The sequence below is a fragment of the Vipera berus genome, assembly GCF_964194415.1.
Source record: "Vipera berus genome assembly, chromosome: 3".
Classification (NCBI taxonomy): domain Eukaryota; kingdom Metazoa; phylum Chordata; class Lepidosauria; order Squamata; family Viperidae; genus Vipera; species Vipera berus.
In genome coordinates, this window is record NC_138204.1 from 83,624,416 (window position 1) to 83,645,448 (window position 21,033).

Here is a 21,033-nt window from a genome sequence, read left to right on the forward strand (position 1 = left end):
GGAAGAAAAAACTTTCTAGCTGATGCGCTCTCCCGATTGCCACAGTACAAAAGCGAACGTGAAGAAATTCACGAGGCAATTATCCCCGGTCCACAAACTGCGGCCCAACTCACACCTCGCAGGACCCCTAATCCTGATGACCCCGGGGTAAAGAAAATAAAGCGAGAACTCCTCACTGATCAATGGTTTAAAGACAATCAGACATCCCTAACATGCAGGGATGGTCTGGCTTACAAGGGGGGAAAATTGTACTTGCCTGAAGCTCTTCGTCTTAATGCCCTCAAACACAGCCATGATGTCAAACAGGCTGGACATTTTGGATATCTAGAAACTCTATATCTCACTCGCCGGCAATTTTGGTGGCCGGGACTAAAATGAGACATAGAAAACTATGTCAAGAGCTGTACTGTATGTGCCACCATGAAACAAATCCCAGGAAAGACCCCTGGGTTACTGCAACCAATGGCCAAACCTTCTCAACCATGGGAAGAAATAGCTATGGACTTTATAGCAGACCTACCCGACAGTAGAGGAAATACTGTCATTTGGACTGTGATAGATCTATTTTCAAAACAGGCTCACTTTATCGCCTGCAAAGGACTTCCATCAGCTCAACACCTGACTAAGTTGTTCCTAAAACATATCTACCGACTACATGGTGCCCCTAAGTGAATAATTTTGAACAGAGGGGTGCAGTTCACAGCGAAATTTTGGAGAAACTTTCTTAAATTAATTGGATCATATCAAGGCCTATCAACTGCTTTTCACCCGGCTACTAACGGAGCTGCAGAACCCGCCAACAAAATGGTGGAACAATACCTTAGATGCTACGTCTCTTACCAACAAACAAACTGGACCGACCTCCTCCCTTTTGCAGAGGTGGCTTAAAATAATTCAGTACATAGCAGCACCGGCTACACTCCTTTCCGTGTAGCCACAGGGAAAGAATTCAATCCCATACCGGAATACTCTCAGGTACCCTCCACTTCCCAGACTCTTAATCATTGGGTGAGGGGTTAGGAAGAAGTTTGGAAAAATACAAAGGTGGCCTTAAAGAAGACCTTTGAGACCTACAAAAAGCAAGCTGACAAAAAGAAAGCTCTCCAAAGAACATTCCAAGTTGGGGAAAAGGTCTATTTGTCGACCAAATACTTACGCCTTATAAGAAATTGGGACCAAAATTCTTCGGGCCTTTCCCCATTGTGAAAATCATCAACCCGGTCACAGTAAAATTGAAACTACCCAGACTTTTGGGGAAAATTCACCCGATGTTCCATTGTAGCTTGCTGAAACCTTTTTGAGCCTCCACTTTAAGACCTCCCCCTAAGAAAGCACCTGGACCCCTCGTGGTAGCAGGTCAGAACCATTATGAAGTGAAACGTATTTTTGACTCTAGAATCTTTCAGGGAAAATTGCAATACCTAGTACAATGGAAGGGATACCCATTGTCTGAAGCCATTTGGGTGAAATCTACTGATGTGAAAGCTGACAGACTTATCAAGAGGTTTTATGAGAAACACCCCAACAAACCAAAAGCCAGTTGCTAACTTGTATTTTGTTTACATTACAGGATCTGTCCTTTTTGTAAGGGGGGCCGGATGTCAACGCTGCTAACATTGAATGTTATTGCTTGACAAGAGATGAAGAAGTAGCCGTTTCATATGTTAAACCTGATTAGTTTAAGGTTGGGAGGAGGGATGAGTAGGAATGCACTTTCAAGGCCATCTCTCTAACTAAGGCCTTGGCGGGTCTTCTAACGGAAGGAAAACTGATTCTTTAAATTAATTGGAGAATAAGATTAATGACAAAATTAGAAAAGTGGAGAATTGTGTTTTAATATATTGTGCAAGGGGCGGAGATTTCAGATTCCAGCTTCCTTCGAGCAAGCATTTGCTGGTGTATTAGGCTAATAAAGGACTTTTAAGGTAAACAATGCCTCAGAGTCACTTGAAAAGCCCATAAGTTGGAAACTTGACACCTATTCATCCATATATGGCAGGGGTCCCCAACCCCAGGTCCATGGACCAGTACCTATCCACGGCTTGCCAGCAACCGGTCCGCACAAGCAAACAAAGCCCCATCTGCGAGATGCAGGCAGCACACAAAACCACACACCCCCCCCCCGGTCCATAGAAAAACCTCTCTCCATGGAACTGGTCCCTGGTGCCCAAAAGGCTGGGGACCTCTGATATATGGTGTTCATCACTGATAACGATCCCGAGTTTCTGGTGAGAAAGTTACTTCTAGGAGTAACTTGCTATAGTTAGGTCCCACTTTAAACAAAGAATTCCTACTAGTTCTCACAATCAAGATATCACCTATGTGTAGTTCCACATTATTAAGGTTCTTCCTCAATTTATTAGTTAAGCTGTATTACTTATATAAATTTACATATATGTATACGTATATGAGATATGTAAATATTACGTATACATTAGTTATACACCCCATAATTTATTTCAGACAGCAGTTCAGATATGCATAGCTTCTCCCAACACTGACGTTATAGAGCTGAATGTCACTGGTATATTAAAGAGATCTTGCCCCCTCTAAAATTGTCATTTGCCCTCAAGAACTTCCATTAGATATTAAACTGCAATAGTAACAAAGTACAAGTATCTACTGCAAAGCTGCCAGTTTGCTGCAAGCAGGAATTACTTTAGTAACTTCATCCTCCAATTTAGGAAATAACCTAGGAGAATATTGTTATCAACAAAAACAAAAGCCTCTAAAGCAGACATGTCAAACACAAGGTCAGGGGGCCAGATCCGGCCCACAAAATGGTTTCATGTGGCCCGCAAAGCCATCCTGGAAACAGTGAGGGAATGGCTGCCACTGCTTTGGCCCTGGCCCAGAGACCCTCCTTCTGCCAGAGACCCTCAGATCTGTCCCATTCCTGCCCAGGGCCCCATAGGCACCCTTGATGCGAACGATGTAGAGCTGGCCACGCCCACCCAGTAGGCCATACGCACTCTAGCCATGCCCACCCAGTAGGCCACGCCCACTCAGGCCACACCCACCCGGCCACCTGAGGGCAACCGCAATGCTGATGCGGCCCTCAATGAAATTGAGTTTGACACCCCTGCTCTAAAGCATTAACAGCACTCTATGACTTTCCCAGAGAAGATCATCCATTGATGAGATCAAGGTTAACTATGTTCCAAGTCTGAAAAGGGCTGAGAGAATGACTTTCAAGAACTTACAGCAGTTGTAGAAACCTTACTCCCAAAGTAGTATCTATGACTCCCAATAGTCAGCTAATCCTCTAGGTTCAAGGATACAGGCAGGAACTAGTAGCAGTATTTAAACTGTGTTTCTTGTCAAACAACTTAGTTCCTGTGAACAAACCTAGTAATTTCTACGTGGCATGCTGGCACTTTATTTAAAGAAAAAAGTATTCATATCCTACACATCTGCTTATTCCAATACAGGCAGTCCTTGACTTACAACCAATTGATTCTTTGAAATTATGATGGCATTGAATGAAGGCACTTATGACCTATACCTGAAGCTGTGGCAGTGCCCCTGTAATCATGCGATCAAAATTTGGGCACTTGCAAACCCTACTGTATAGGTGCTGCAATTCCTGCCATCCGCTTATCTGCCTCATCTATGCTCTTTTGGCCACCTGCTGCCCTGCACTCTGCTGTCCCAGCTCATGTTCGCCATCTTCCTGCTCCTACTGTTAATGAGGAGCATCCAGCCTGGGGCTGGCTTTGCACTGTGAAAAGGTGGTGGTGGTGGTGGTGGTGAGACGAAAGCAGCCTTTGAGCCATACCATCCCTTTGCAAAGATTTCTAGGGCAGGGCAGGGCAGGGCCTGGCTTCACTCTGTGGAAAAGGGGGTAAAAAGCTGCATTGGGCTTCCCCCTTCCCCTTTAGGAAAAAGCAATTCCTGGGAAGGGATCTTTGAAAGCGGTGTTTCTTTGCCAACAGCTCCTGGATGGGCTGGGGCTGGCTTCAAGCTCCAAAAGTGGGGAAGAGAGCTGAAAGCAGCTTTTTCTTTTCTTTTTCACAATAGGAGGCTAGTCCCAGTCCATCCAGGAGCTGTTGGCAAAGAAACACCCACACGTAAAGAGGTAATGGGTGGGGTTGGGGATGGGCTTTGTGCTGAGAAAAAGAAAAACCAAAAGCCATCTCTCCCCCGCCCCCAGGCAGGGATGCGCTATCATCAGCAGGAGCAGGAAGATGGCAACATTGAGGTGAGGTGATGGAACACAAGATGGCAGGCCTCTCAGAGAAGAGGGTGGTAAGGATGACTTGGACTGAGCTGGGGCAGCTGCAGTTTCCAGACTGGGGTAAGCAGCCATGTGTTTCTGGGGTTGCATGCCACCTTGCAAGACAAAGCGCAGGGCAGCCAAAAGAGTAGAGATGGGGTGGAGATAGAAGGGAGGGGGGGGAGTTGGAAGCAATCCCTTACCTTACGGAGGCTTGGGGCTGGGATGGACCAACCTCAGAATGGCTTGAATTGGGATGAGTCCTTTGCTAATGACCGGCAAATTTTGCTTCATGATGGCAACAGGGATTACTGGAATTGTGGTCACTGGTGCAGTCGCACGACATCCAATGTTACGACTGCATCGCTTAGCAACCAAAATTCTGGTCCCACTTGTGGACATAAATTGAGGACTACCTGTACTTCCATGAATTTTGTTTCCTTTTATTGTAACAGTCTTAATAGTTGGGTTCACAGGAGATTCCACTAAATTTAAAATCCAACGCATAGTACAAAGTATTAAAACAAATCCACACAGGAGATATAACTGTGTTGTTACTCTTACCTGCCTGTTCAACAGATCTAAATACACACATATATAGCAAATATGAGAAAGTAGTTGAGTTCTGATTGAACGTGATGTACTGACAATTGTAAAAACCACGTAACTGCCTGTGTTTACTTTGATGTTAATTTACCTAAAGAATGAGTTGTAATAATTGATAAAGATTCTTGATCAAAACTTGGCAAATTACTTTAGTTAAAAATTCAGCTCCTTTTGCATTTAGCCAGAAAACAGAGCATTCACTCCTGAACTGTTCATATACATGGAAATAATGCTGGATAAAAAAATAAAATAAAATGAAACAATTCATGAAAAAATGGGATAGCAACATACAATTTATACGTTGCTATAATTCTAAATTCAATTCCTTCAGAGAATTTTAAATGTCAACTGAATTATCATATGAATTGTTCAAGTCTGATGAGGAAAATGTAGATAGACAGACTTGAATTTACATCTGTAACAAACATACCTGTCCCAGTCAAAAGTCCAGCACTCTTCTTTCGTGCATAAGCGCGTAAGTGGTTGGACAGGCTAACAGCACTTGTAAACGCCGTATTGCAATGCACACACGTTCTAAGCTTCACAGGCATACCTATCATTCAAAAGAAAACTATAATCCAGTTCTCTCTTTAAAAATGAAACTCTCAACTCGTTTCAAAAAACCCTGAATTAAAAGTTGCTTTAAGTATGTTCAGTGCATCAGTGCAATTGTTTCATAAGGAAGGAATCTAGCTCATGGCTATTATTTTCTTATCTGGAACAAAACATCCTTTTGGGTAAGAAAAATGAAATGCGTGATCTGAATCCCTAAGCTTTGCTGAATTTAACAACTATTATCACTTGGCTGCTGATTTTCGCATTACGCAGGTTTCTTCCCTAACTCCAAAATACAATTCTGCAATTTGAATAGCACAGTTCTGTTAAGAAGTTTGAAAGCTTGCAATGTTCCCAATAAAGAGAATTAGAAAGTCTAGTTGACAAAGTGGTAATTAAAGTGTTTTACCCACAAGACTGTAAAAGGCTCAATACTAAATTAGGTTGCTGATGAGGGCTGGGAGAAAAAGGTGGTAAAACACACCACTGCACAGCTGTTAGACAAAACATTTTCTTCAGTGCATTTTATCTTCATTACTCTGAATGCGCAATCAATAATGAAAGTTAATGATTTGTAGTTTTTGCTAAAATCTTTGTGCTAAATAAATGATCAACAAACATCTTAGTTATCACAGAGAAGAACACATAGTGAAGCAAATACCAAACTACATCAGAAAAATATATATACTGCCAGTGGTTTCTTAACTGTATTTCCATGCACATATAAAAGTTTAGTCTTGGACAATACTGTCAATATTTTTTTCACATTATTCATATTTCAGTGCGTTAGAAAAAATTGGATGCTTTTAAGATATAATTTTTAGATGTACGCAACACAAAAAACCAATTTTCATGTATTTTAAATATTACTGCTTAGCAGCAAGGTTACAAAACTTGTAATAAGTAGTATAAACTAACAATCAAATCTTATATTAATTGGAATTAAAAGTTCTATTAATAACAGTTGGTATTATGCAATTTCTTTTATTATTTTTGATTGAAGTGTAGAGGATAGCGCTAATCAGTATTAGGCAGTATAACACAAATATCAACTACTTTATTTTTAGTGAACTATTATCTAACTGACAAGCTTTATCGAGCTACCTCCTTTTTAAAAGCAATTCATTGCATTATTCATGCATTTCATATTAACTCATCCTTTCAGCCCCTTGTAGTTAGTTAATATAGGTTTTCCTGTAAGGCTTGGTTTTCTACCTAGATGAAAGTAGAAGCATAATCAGCAGTCTCATGTACTGTACATGTTGACTTACTATATAGTTTCAGACTGCAAGTAGAGAATCAAACACTTGAATGCTTTCCCATTTAAAACATATCATTTTAATTGCAACAAGTTTTATATGAGGATGCATTTGATCCATATAAACATTAGACATAAGCAGATCCTTCAACAGGACTCTTCACGTCACTCATCCAACATGGATCCAGAATATCATAGTACCCACATGCTCATAAAACCCCAAGAGTGTCAAGCTGCTGACTTCAGCCTTTGAGTGATTCAGTTTTTCATAATTTCATGCCACAAATCCAGAGAGGCAGTTTGTTCACTGAAAGATCTGCACAGGCCTAATAAACATTTGGTTTCACTACCTGCAATCTGTAGTGGTACAAGAAGCAAATCACATGAATCTACTGATCATTGCAATGTCTTCCAGTGACAGTCTGACTGCTGCATCATGCTGCACTCTTGAAAGACCCATAAAACTACATCATCCATTTTCGCCGCAATTACAAAATACTCAAAGTAGAGCAAGATATTATGGTAGCTGGAATACACATTATGCAGAGATATTGGCAAAGAACTCCAGCATAATCTCTGACAGCTAGGATTGAAAGACGTATTTAAGAAGAGCATTCTAAAACTATACTAAGGACTCTGAAATAAAGACTGAAATTACCGACTGAATTTCTAGAAAATCTTCATTCAAAAAGAGTCTGTGATTTTGTATCAGAACCCTGATGGAAAAGAAGAGCTATGGCTACCACAGATGCATTCTTAGGACACATATAACCTAACAATAGCTCACATATAACCACACATCACCCATTTAACCAATCAGGCAAATATTAACTTCAAGGAAATGCTAACTTTTACTACAGATAAAGGAACAATGTCTCAGCTATTTTTGGTTATTTGACTGTCAATACATTGTATCAAGTATTAGTTATTAATTATCATGTATTTTTTATCAAACATAACAATAAACACAAAACAAAGAATTAAGGAGATGTTCACATGTATCTATTTCTATTACCCCTCAGTAACTACAGAGCAAAATTGTTTTCTATTCAGAACTTGGCCTGCACATTCAAAATGTAGGTAATTTTGGGTATGAAATTATTTTTTTCCTGATAAGAACTTTGCAAAGAAAAGTTTCAGTACAAATTGATTTTGGAATAAAGAAATACATACAGACACAAACATATGTATAGACATGGATTCCAATTAAGATCTAATAGAACAGCAGTTACAAAAACAACCTCTTACCTGATTGTACGGTCAAATCCATTTTTTGTGGTTGATACATCAAAGGGCCATCTTCATCTAATGGAAGAACACATTTTTGAACAAACCTCTTTCTTGCGGTTTGATTATGAATCTTTTGAGGGGAGATATCAAAAGTTCTTTCTTCTCCCATTCTTTTATTTTTCAAGAGTTCTATCAGTGTAAGTGACTGGGTTTTTTTTTCATCATGCAGTACTGATTTTGCTTCATCACATTCATTGAGGCAATTCAGCCTTTCTTCCTCTGATGCAGACACCGATATATCTTCAGTCTTTAGGCCATTGCGGTATGCTTCAAGAGGTATAACATTTTGAGACAAAAAGTCATCATTTGATGAAAGTTTCTGAGCAACAAATGGTCTGGGAATAACGCGACGACTGTTCAATGCCTTAAGGATTTTTTCATATTTTTCTTCATTTTGCATCATTTCATTTAGAACACAGATTGGAGATTTATGTGCATCCCATTTGGTTTTACCAAGCCTTTTTAGGTGTCCTCGCACATGATTAGATAATCCAATTTTAGTGTCAAACCAACCTCCACAGAGCTGGCATGTGTGTTCTGTAGAACTTTCAGATTTCTCAATTGCTACAAAGAAAAACAAGCAATTTATCCACTTGCCAAACATTAGGATGCAGCTTACTTAAAATGTACAGGTCAAAACATTCGAACAAGAGAACAAATAAAAAAACTAGTCAGGATACTATAAAATGAGGTAATATTCATATTAGTCTAAATTTCTTATATGCTGAAAACCTGAAGAAATATCTTACCTTTTCTAACTCGTTTCACTGGGGTTCCCGTCACAGTCCTTTTGAAATGCTGCTGCATTTTGTCACTTGTAGCTATCTGCTCGGGTGAGACAACATGGCGTGCCTCATAACTTAACCCAGCTCTGTGAAGATGTCCACGGACATGATTAGACAATCCGACACCAGTTTCAAAAGTTGCTGGACAGTATGGACAGTTTTTTTTCTCAAGTGATAAATCAGTCCAGTGAAAAACTGAATTATGCTTTGGCAATGTGGTACCTATGTTTTCCAAATTATGATGATCTTGGAAATCATGCAGATAATTGTTACCTTCACCATCTTCATAATATTCAAAATAAAATCCATCATTTTGTTCATATCTAAGAGACGATTTACCACCACCTTCTTCTTCCATTTTACCTTTAAATAAAGGGAACAGGTTTACATGGTCCTGATTAATATCACTGTAAGAGCCATCCTCCACAGACCGTGTAGTGTAATCACACAGTTCAACATTATCCCATGAACTTTCATCGTCCGTTTCATAGCTGTCTTTTTTTCCAGCAAGTCTCTGCAAAACAACAACAGTCATTTTATGTAGAATGCCTGGAAAACTGTCCAAATTATCTCCTGCTATAGATCCTCCCCTTTTGGGTCTTTTAATCAATTTTTTTTTACAGTTACATGCTTATTTTTATAGACTCCTGGGTCTTTTTTCATCAATTAAGAGAATCCACAATAAACCTTATTATGAGAATTATTTGAAGACAATAAAGGTAACAACCTGACAGATCTTGTAGCATCCCCTTTTAAGCGTAAAAATAAGACTGCTACATTTCTCAATCCTATGTATGCCTGTGTGTGTGCGTGTACGTCTATATACACAAACACATACATACACAGTTGCTAAGATTTTTCTTCATGATGCAAATCTTTAGGATTTGGGTCAGTGTTATTTCTATTCAAAATAAAACCTGTCTGCAGAGCTTTCATTAAACACACTTACAGCTGACTGTGCAACGCTTTTCCGTGCCTTCTGTATCCTGGAGGGTCTCTTGTGGAGTTTTGCAAAGTGACTCGTCTGGAATGCAGAGCCAAATGGTCGTTTCATATCTTGTTTTAAAACAGAAGACTTTGGAAAGGCAGATGCTTGTTTGATTAAATGTTTAGTCCTGCTACCAAAATCTAAAGCTTCTTCTATGCTGAGCCTTTTTCTTTTATCTAATCTAAGGCGACTGCCAAAGGGATCTATGCAAGCTGATGGATGCAAGTATTCCACATGTTTTTTTAAAATGCTTCGGGCTGATGTAGTAAAAGGACACATTTTACACATATAGTCAGCTGTCTTTTTTGAGGGTTCCATATAGGAATCTTTCATCAGTGCCTTTTTGTGTGTTTTTCTCTGTGTAATGTTTGTGGTGATCATTGCACATTTCACTACTGCTCCGTGAGCAAGCCCTCGATGGCATTCAAGTTCATTCTCTGTCACAGCCATAAAGTTACATTCTTCACAGCAGTAGTATCTTTTATCCTTTTCGTGGGTTTTAGCATGCTGCACAAAGGTTTTGGGACAATTGGTACCAAACACACACTGTGGACACTGTAACCGTGCACTCCTACCCTCATCCTGAAGTTCTTTTAATTCACGAATTTCCTCCATCAATTTCTGCCTTCTTTCCTGATGAATTATCATATGTTTAAGAAGGGAATTGCGATCTCTAAAGGTCCGGCCACATTCCCTACACGCATAAGGCCTCGAAACATTTAAATGACGAAAGTGCCTATTGCCATCCAAGTGATACATCATGTGCCTGTGCAGATGCTTTTTTTCCCTAAAATTCACATTGCACTTTGTACAGGGATAAAAAGATGGCTCATCAGAACTGAAATTAGATGGTGATACTAAGTCATCTTGTTCACATTTGTTCAATAAAGTATTAGAAAGAAAAGTGCTACTGTGAACAGGGGAAATATCATCTGCACACTTATTACTTGGATTATAAATCAGATGCTGGATGGCATCCACAACTTCCAATTCCTCGTCTGTAGATTCAGGCTTTACTCTTGCTAATGAATATTTTTGTGATTCTATTATTTGTACATTCTCACTCTGCTCCAAAAACTCAACATCTACTGATTCAGAATTGTCAGGAATATAATTTGATTCATTAAAACAGTCCTCAGTATAGCGAGTTATTTTGCTAACATCCATCTTTCTTTTCCTCCTTTTCTGTATGCCAACTTTAGGTTGAACTGGCGACTCTTTTACAGTTTCTTCGTTTGTCATGAGGAATTCTATGTACTCTTTCTGTGGATCCCAGCTTACATCACTTTCTGATCTGAAGTCACCTGCCGCTGAGGAAATCCCCGTTAGTGATTTGTTACCATCCTCTTTTCCTAATGAACTTCTGCTATCCTCACACACATCTGCTTGGCTTACTAAAGTGCTATCTGATTTTATGCTTTTTCCTATTGATGGCTCTATGTCACAAGCAACTGAAGCAGAGGGAGGTAGATTTTTCATGGAATGTGATAGGTTTTTAGCATGTGCTGCTTCAGGTAACAAGAACAAAACTGGGCTTGAGTTTTGGACTGGTGGTTTTGTGGGAAGTTGAAGATCATGTACCACTGTGACAGATGAAGAAGAATCTGTTTGATGGCCCACAGCTTGTGCATTAGTTAATGAAATGCTGCCTTGTTTCATAATGGAAACCTTAGTTAAACTGGAGTGTGGAACTGGTCCATTAACAGAAGTTTCTGTAGGCAGAACAAAATTTTCACTAGAAACAGCAGGAGCCCCAGTATGTATAAATATAGATGTTTGGCCCCCACTTAAGGCGCTTTCAGACTTGTCTGTTGATAGGTCTTCAGGCAATGTTAATGGATTATTCTGAAATGATGTTTCACTCTCTTCTAATTTGGGAATGCCACTCTTCTCAGAGATGAAATTACTGTCATCTAGCAGTCCTTTAGCACCAATGATCTCAGTGTTGATTTCTGTCTCATCCATACTGCTGACATTCTCTGTCCAATAAACACATTTACTCTAAAGTAAAAATAAAAAGATCCATATTAGAATGCACATTAGTACAATAGTTTTAAGATTAAACATGATCATTCAAAAATATTCTTATGTCACAGAAAATCACACGTACAAAAACATACTATTAATGAAGAGATTAATGATTTCAGAAGTGGACCTAGTTCTAAAATTCAAATTCAACGTAGAATTATAGAGCAGAGATGCACAAGTCATTCAAAAGAGATACATTGAGATGTATACAAAGCTTCGTGTACTACATATGCACTTTGTCTGGAAGCATCTCTTCAGATGGATTTTGCCCTATTACAAACATCTAACAAACTAAAATCAAGAAAGATTTTATGTTTACCAGAATAAAACACCATATTATAATATACATAGTTGAGTAGTAAAGCACGATTCATTTTATATACTGAAGATACCACTCATTTTTATTAAAACAATACTTTTAACAAGCTGATGTAAAAAAGATAAAAATGTTTCCAAATAAACTTGAAGTGTGACAAACAATTCTATATCATGATATAAGTAGATGATCATCTCTAGTCAACAGTCTACTTTACATTCATTCCTGTACCTGTGTATGTAATCATATTTGTAAGTCCATTATAGGGCGACATATGAATTAGATTTTTTAAAAACTGAGAAATCAGCTAAAGTGCTGATCACTCTTTTCCCCCCCAAGCAACAGTATATGAGAAATATCTTGTTGAAATTTCTGCATGTAATAAAAAGAGTTGAGATTTCAAATGCTACTGATACATACAGAATCAGTGGAGAAATCTTGTCCAAATTAATATCTGTAGGCACAATGAACCTTTTGGAAAAACCAGGAGTAAGTAACTTAAAAGAAATATAAAGGATTTGCACTGTATCTCCTATCAAGGCTACATTATGGATTTGTTTTCCCATCCAGAGCTACTGTACGCATGCAAAAAGTTAAATAATTACTAATACAGAATGAAAAACCTGCAATCCTCCAGATACTGCTGCATTATTAATGTAGTAATGCCGAATTAATGTACATATTAATATATGTAAGGGCAAATGTTCATAAGGTTACTGAGAAAAAAATACTATCATTCAACAATGTCTAGAATATTCTTAATTCTCAATTTCAATTTAAAATTATATTTGAAGCCCATACAGAGTCATTGATTTACAATCATTCATTGAAAAACTGTTCAAAGTTATGATGGTCCTGAATAAAATGATTTATGACTGGTCCTCGCACTTACAATCACTACAATGTCCCAGTGGACAAATGATCTAAGTTCGGCCACTTGGCAACCACCGTGTATTTGCGATGACTGCAGCATTCTGGGGTCCAGTGATTGCCATTTATGAGGTCCTCTTAGAAGGCTTCTGACACACACTCTACAATAGTCAATGACTTATTATTGTGAACCAGTCTGCTTCATTTTGCACTAACTATGGAAAAGGGGACTTTCCTTCTACAGTCAACATGAAAACTGCATAGTCTGGCAGAGAAAGGATGAGTTACTAGATTCTTATGTTTATCTTATACAGGCAGTCTTCAGTTAGCAATCACTTATTCAGGGACATTTTACAGTGCTAAAGAAGGAGACTTAACAGCTGATCCCTGAGGGTGTGGCTGTTGCAGTGTCTCTACATCCAGATGATCACGACTCAAACACTTGATAACTGTTGCAATTACAATGCAGTCACTTGATGCAGTCACCTTTTGCAACTTTCACTGTGGCTTCTGACAGGTCAGTGGGAAAACTGGCAAGAAGTTGCAAATCATAGTCATGTGACATCACACTCAATGACATCATGGTTCCCTTAACAATTGCAATTGGAACTGCCATTGTAAGTCAATTGATTTTGCCTGTACTCATTTATGCCCTCCTCATGCAGATACCTTAAAACCAATCACTTCACCTTCCTGTATGGTAGTCTCAATCGTGCCTAAAGGAGCTTGTTTCAGCTTACCTGTTTTAATTTGAAAATATTTTGACAAAACAAATCAATCTAGGAAAGGTTGTAAATAGATTTTAAGTCAAATATGTTAACAGTATATAAGCAATAGTTATCTCAGAACTATGCTTTAAATCTAGTCCAAAGGTTGAATTATCCAATTTCCATATGAAATAAAGTAATACAAATACAAGGATGAAATATCCATTAGATGAATAGATATGGCTGCATTAGATAAAATTGCTTAATATCTTCACTTTTAGAATTCCAAATTTATAAGTCTACAAAAGAATAAACATCGATTTCTAACAAATTATGTATAGAGTGTAATCACTATAACAATGACAAAATGCAGCACCCCAACTAGTAAATCATATGCATAGAAATTTAATAATGAAAACAAGCCCAAGCAACAGTAAAATATTGCAAGTAAAATGAAAAGTGAAATTTAAGGCATCACATTTCTATTCTTCAAAATGCAAATAGAGAAATTATTCCAATTTCTAGAATACTTATGCTGTAAAAATATTTGTATTTTTCCAGCTCATGACATTCACAGACCTAGACAAATATATGCTCAGTCAATTTGAGAAACTACATTAGCTTTTCTCAACAGGAAGCAATGTTGTTAACGAAGTGGTAAATTCAGTGTTAATGAGTGGCTTCACTGTTGCCACCTCTGAGGTAAAACCTTTCATGTTCCATGTTCCATCCATCTGTTCTGGTGTTAGGGGTTCAAAAAAAGAACAGACGCTTTCCATTTAAAACAATTTTATTGGTGCCCCCTAAATAGCAGGCTGATAAACTAAGAATATTATATTTGCTTCAAAAATACAATTATCATTTTCAGAATGATTTCAAGAAAAACTTTCCCAACTGCATGAAAATACCAAGCTGCACTATTAACTCTAATACAACAATTGTTTTGAATGTAAAACTGAAAAATACAATGGACAATATTATTCTTTTGAATAATTATTCAATTATATTCTGTAAATATTAAGTAACATTTTTTTCATACACAAGACATTTAAGACATTCAGAACATAAACTGTTCTGAAGATCAAACAATTAAATAAAATAGTCAGAAAATACATCAAGTTAAGAATATACGGTAGCTATGCATCACTTTTCAACAATCAATTAATGTATCAAATTTGTTGTTCATATATCAAACTATTTTAAGCTGTAGCCTTATCTAAGTTATTGTTAATTTATACAGAAAGAATATATTACATCATCCATTTCAAAATGTTGATTTCAGCAATTTAATTGCTTTTACAGGACATTTCCAACACCTCTGATTGTATTTTGAAATACCCTGGAAAATTGGGGTGCAGATTCTGACAATTAAAAATTCTAAATTTGTTTATTCCATAGTAAATCTAGATTAAAGTTTCTAAGATTAAGCATAGAAGAGACTACAATGCATTCTGTACTTTTTAGTTCAATGCTAACAGAAACACAAACCAACGAAGTCAGCAGACTCAAGTTTATGTGTAATATTTGTATGTTTTCAACGTGTAACATTCATTTTAATTACAATTTCAAAAATATGAATAGAAAAAGTGCTGTATTTAAGAAATTTAGCAAATCCCGTAAGATTTTATTATATAGTAAAAGCATTTAAATTAGCTCCATCCTTATTTGAATTATTGCTGATTTAGAAAATTCATCTGATGCTTTGATTCAAATGTGATCAGTTAATGAGTAGATTAAATAAACATAAAAACCTTTGAGTTCAATCTTCAAATTTAATCTTAGAATAATCTTTTTATACAGCTGTAGCATTAAGGAAATCAAGTTGTGCAGATGAGATATAAAATAATGTACACCATCTCCTTAAAGTTTTATGAACTGAAAAACTCCCATCCTTCTATGACAACATTGGAAGTACTTTTCCTTCCTGTATTTTAAAAAAATTAAATTCGCAAAACACTGATGACAAATGATAAAGCACTACATGACAAATAGGTACATTAAAGCAAATAATTTATTTTCCTTCCATTAATGCATTTTGAAATGCATTTCTCTTTTATATACTTCTAAAATAAGATGAAACAAGTATTTAAAATTCATTTAATTATGGACTCTTTTTAGTCACTGAATTATAAATTATACAGATATGACATCATATATGCATATTGACATTACTTCCTTTACATTCTAAATTTGCAATAACACCAACATAGCTGGCTTATTAAGATTAATTTTTGAAATTAGTTTTATATGTATCTACTTAGAAGTAAGTCACACTGTTTTCAATATAGCTTGCTTCCAGGTAGGAGGTCAGAAGTTCTTAAAACATTTTGCCAACATATCACCTTTTTGTGCAATTTTAATCTACAGACCTATACTAAAAATCCAAATACCAAATTGAACACAAATGAACAACAAAAATAATACCATGAAACTTTGGGAAATCTGGATTTATTGCAACAAGATAATTAAAGGGTTATTCACGCCTTCTCTGGACTCTGCACCCACCCCAGGAAGGCATATTTCTATGTTTGGGAAACTCTACTATAGACAAAGTATCACTGAGTCAAAATCAACTCCTGGTGACTATATTGATAAATCAATATAATTTTCTTGACAACAGTACAGTATAGCAATGGGTTGCCATTGCCTTTTTCTGAACTTTTTTTCAACTTTTTTCAGTTTAGCTAATGTCTGGCTCTCCTTAGGTTCTAAATCCAGATAAAGCCAGTCATTGTTATCTTTATAGCAAATCCTTGATATGTAACAGACAAATATTTCATTCAAACTTTTTAAATTGAGCATTTGCCCTTAAATTAAGATTTTTCTGCAAATAATCTTATTTTTAAGAATCACATAGTTGAATAAATAACATAAAATCAGATTTAACAGACCTTTGGGTTTAAAGGACATCCTCTTTACCCAAATGATATATTAAATCTTCATTTACTGATAGTTATTGAACTGCAGTCCAAATTAGTTCAAATAGACAGCTTATGAAAGAATCATTTTGAGATATTCTTTCTTTTTCCCTTCAAAACTGAAAACAAACTTTTTAGGTGGCTCTTTTAAAAAAAGATTTTATTTTTTATAGAAAATCTTAATGAGTTCTGCAGTTAGAGCTGCCTGTAGCCATATCATGTAAGCTTTAAGAAATGAAGCACAAAGGTCAGATCCATCTTCAAGATGACAGATTATCACTTAAATGCCCCAGGCTAGTCTTATTGTCTAGGAAATCACAAACATCACTATTTTTGCAAACTATCAGCACTTGCTATAACACCCTTACTACACTACATCTTGAAGTTACTACAAAAGAAATGAGGTGATAATTGCATATTAACATAATTATTCGGTAATCCCCTCTGAGCAAACTTCCTAGGTCATTCTATAATTCAGGTTAGATTCAACCTTCCTGTCATATCCATGCTGCCCACTTTCTTTTGACTAAGAATTTTTTAAAATAAAATGCACATTCTTTTGCTTTTATGTACATTATTAATTGTATTTATTACAAGTAGGTTAATATTCACTGAATACTTACTGCGTAGTGACAACCTAACCTCTTCTAAGGTATTATTACACAAGCTATAACGGTGTCCTCATTCAAATGTTAGCTCATTTAACCATATAACCAAATTAAATGCTATGCTGATGCCCACTAATACAGGTAAAGTTGAAGATTTGTCAGATTCAATAAGAAATTATCATAAATTGGATTTCAAGAGCCATGAGCAGAGGGAAAACAGATACTAGCACTGTTTGGTATAAAATTAACTGATCAGCAATGAAAGTACATATATACATACTCACATAGTCATGCAAGGTACCCCTAGAATTTCTTGTATTTCCAAACAAAACTAAAACCCTAAATAGATCGTTGTTTGCTCCCTCTTTTCTTACACAATGCTTTTTTGGGGGGAGGGAATCACTTCATGTTGAAAGGGCACAAACAGATCCTCACCTTACACTTTATAACTTTAATATATGTATTATACATCAGAAGATATAGCAGTTGTTCATTAGGACTGATAACGGAGAGAAGTTATGACTAAGCGGATTTGAGTCCATGTGGAAGCAGAATTCATAATAGCAGGAAACAATGCTAGACAATAAACTTCAACAAGAAATTGCAGTATGAACCATATAAAAAGCAGATGTTCACTGGGCAGATGGTGTGGAATGGAACACACCGAACTCACATATAGTTTGGTGTGAAGGTTTATAATGGGCAAGCCAATAATTGGCAGAGCAAACTTCAAGATTAAGAATGGAAAAGAGAACTTGGATAAGGATATGATCTATATAACTCCTCTCTTTTGAATTTTTCCTCATTTCAGACAAATGGAAGGTTGACTTAAACAAAATAAAACATTAACAAGAATCATCAGGCTCCTGCTGTAGCCTCTATCACACTCAAGGATAAGATTTAGTTCTAAAGAAGGGGAAAAATAGAAAAGTGGTGTATCTTTTGAAAACACAGTGATCAAGGCTAGCAGCTTTTGGTATTGGTCACCCAATTTCCTTCTATTTATCTGAAATCATTCACCACACCTTTCCAGAGAGTTTCCCACCAATTCAACCAATAGAGATAGATAATCTCTCCGATTCTCATAACTGCATAAATCCTCTAGACCAGAGCTCTCCAACCTTTGTCCGTTCGTGGACCGGAGGGAAAGGGAGGGAGAAGCATTTTATACACATGCACAGAAACGAGGCTGCGAGCACGTGTGTTGCAAATGGGGCAGTGTTAGTGCCCGCGTGATACTCGTTTTTGCTGTGCGGGTGCTAGCACCGCCCCCTTTTCGCTGCACAGTGCCATTTTAATAGCAGCAGCACTAGCGTGAGTGGGGGTGAGTGCGCGCACACAATGGCCAGCCTGTCCCGCAACCTGCAATGGCAAAACTGTCCCGATATGTTGCACGATGTCACGTGATGTTCCAAGTTTGACACGTCTGATTTAGAGAGTTCTGTAAAGCACTATGAAGCAGTATACAAGTCTAAGCGCTATTGCTATTATTTAGGCAGTGTATTAAAAAGTATTGTGGGTGAGATTGATTTTTCATGATCAGTAAATTGACTAGGTTCTGCCAACTTTAAAAAGGTAAAGCCTCTTGAACTGAACATTAATAGCATGCATTATGCATGTTCTATTAACAAACCTTACCTATCTGAAAAGGGTAAAGCAATTACCTGAAATAATTGATACCATAAACTTTTCAATTTAGAATAGTGAAATGTTAGTTTTCTGTGTACTAAGAATTTGCATAGCCTGCACCTTTGTCACATGAGTATCTTTAAAATGAGTATCTTTTCAGTGGTAAATAACCAGCAGTTTCCTCTAGCTGCAATTCAACACTCATTAAAGCTGCTAACAAGTTTTTACTTATTACATACGTAATTTTTGTTTCACTTTGCAATTGCTGAGAGATCCGTTTAGTATAAATTTCAATAATTTAAGACCACACCCATATCATTATTTATGTTAATCAGAAAAACATCTAAAACAGAAACTACATTTTTATACCGGTAGTTAATACACTTATTTATACACTGCTCTTACAATGTATTCTAAAACTGACTCCCTCCTCTTTAATCGGATTTGATGAAATCTTATGTTTAAATAAGAAAAACAGATAAAACATTACTTATAATTCACAGTCACGTGGGTTTTTTTAACGAGGACCCTTCTTTATATAATCCAATATTTTGTTCAAATATCTTGATCAATATTTTCTCTAGTAAGATTTTTTTTTTGGTATTTTCGCAACAGCATCGTCTCTTAGAGATTGCCAGGACAAGTCCCTGCAGTTTTGTTGGCAAGGTTTTTCAGAACTGATTTGTCCTTCCTTCCTAAAACTAAGAGAAAGTAATTGTCACCCAGCTGACTTTGAATCTAAGATAGAACTGGAACTCACAATCTCCTGTTCCTAACCTGATGCCTTAATCACTACATCAAACTGGCTCTAAGCTTAACGTTTTTTGGACATAAATCTACTTCTGCTTCAATTATAATCCTAACACTAAAGCACTTAGCGAACCTATTTGAACGATTTCCCTTCCAATGTAAAATATTTAAAAGTCACTCCATGTTTATATACAATTACTAATTTTGCACCTAATGATTCACAAATGAATCAATCCCTTTCAGCCCAACCCACCTCACAATGTTTCCACTAAAAAGCATTGTTACAATGTATGTAAACTCGATCTTATGGAGATAAATATTACATAATACATTTTCAAATCATCATCTAATATTGTAATTATCAAGCAATATCTAAACTGAAATATAACAAAAACCTGTGTAGCGATACAGATAATCAAAATGGTATGGACTCTATGTTCCCCTATTAAAACCAAGGTAAGATTGTCAAATGTTCTGGGAGCAGGAACCTACCAATTCCCATGACAATTTCATCTGAAAAGAAACTGGGACACTTCAACTAATTCAAGTTATACTTAGTTGCTTGGAAAAGATAAATGACCAAAGCAGCAGGTTCCAAATGTCTGCACCTCAAGTTATATGTAAAACTGATGGATGCATGTCCAAGAAAGAATGTAAGGAAAAGTTAAATTCACTTTTTAATTCATATAATTACACATTTTTTTTCATTTTGCATCAGCTACAGTGATTCTTCTTGTATGAATTACTGTTCAATTTCCAGAACCAAAATACTGCTTGCTTTACTTGAAACCAGGTAGTGCCACCAAGTGGTGGTCATAATCTGTATTCAACAGACAATACAACTAACCACTTAAATCAAAAATCATTTCTGCAGACTGAAAGTGTTTCACTATCAATCATGAAAGAAACTGAATCTAGTATTAGCAAATGTTATTAGGAATGCAAATACTTGGATTCATAATAGGTGGATAAGATTCAGAAATTATAAAAATCATATTAACTTTAATTCAATATTAATTTTAAGTCCTCAATTTAAACTTTATTATGGCTATTATTTTACCCTACCACTATATTTATAATGCTAATAAATGATTTAGGAATATTCATTGAAAAGAAAATTCCTAGGGTTGTACAACTACATGGAGTTAAAGCAAAAAAAAAAAGTTGTAAGTCAGACATGTCAAACTCGTGACGTCACATGACACCGCGCAACATATCAGGACGGTTTTGCCATTGCCGGCAATAGGGTAGGCGTGGCTTCTCGATGATGCATCCTGCCCACGGGCCGGCAGTTTAACACCCCTGTTGTAGGTTGTAGTAAATGGAATATGCTTGCTTCCACAGTCGACAACAAAGATGCCAGAACTCTCCCTGGGCTTGCAAAGTAACTGTGTAGTCCCAGAAAAATACAGATTTGAATTAAAAAGCTATCACAATGACCTGGCAATGATGACACAGCACAATTTGTTTGTGGCATCTTGGTGGCTTCTTAACACAAACAAGTATTTT

At 36.7% G+C, this 21,033-nt stretch overlaps 1 protein-coding gene across 1 annotated transcript in view; it reads right to left on the reverse strand.

Moving 5' to 3' along the window:
• The window catches only part of ZNF644 (zinc finger protein 644), a 60,376-nt gene that overhangs the window by 23,027 nt on the left and 16,316 nt on the right, over positions 1-21,033 (reverse strand). The window contains exons 4-6 of the mRNA XM_081324955.1: positions 9,660-11,699; positions 8,675-9,224; positions 7,884-8,489 (exon numbers count right to left, since the gene is read on the reverse strand). Of these exons, the coding sequence (XP_081181081.1) occupies positions 7,884-8,489; positions 8,675-9,224; positions 9,660-11,663 (3,160 nt within the window). The 5' untranslated portion in view covers positions 11,664-11,699. The remainder of the gene's footprint in view (positions 1-7,883; positions 8,490-8,674; positions 9,225-9,659; positions 11,700-21,033) is intronic.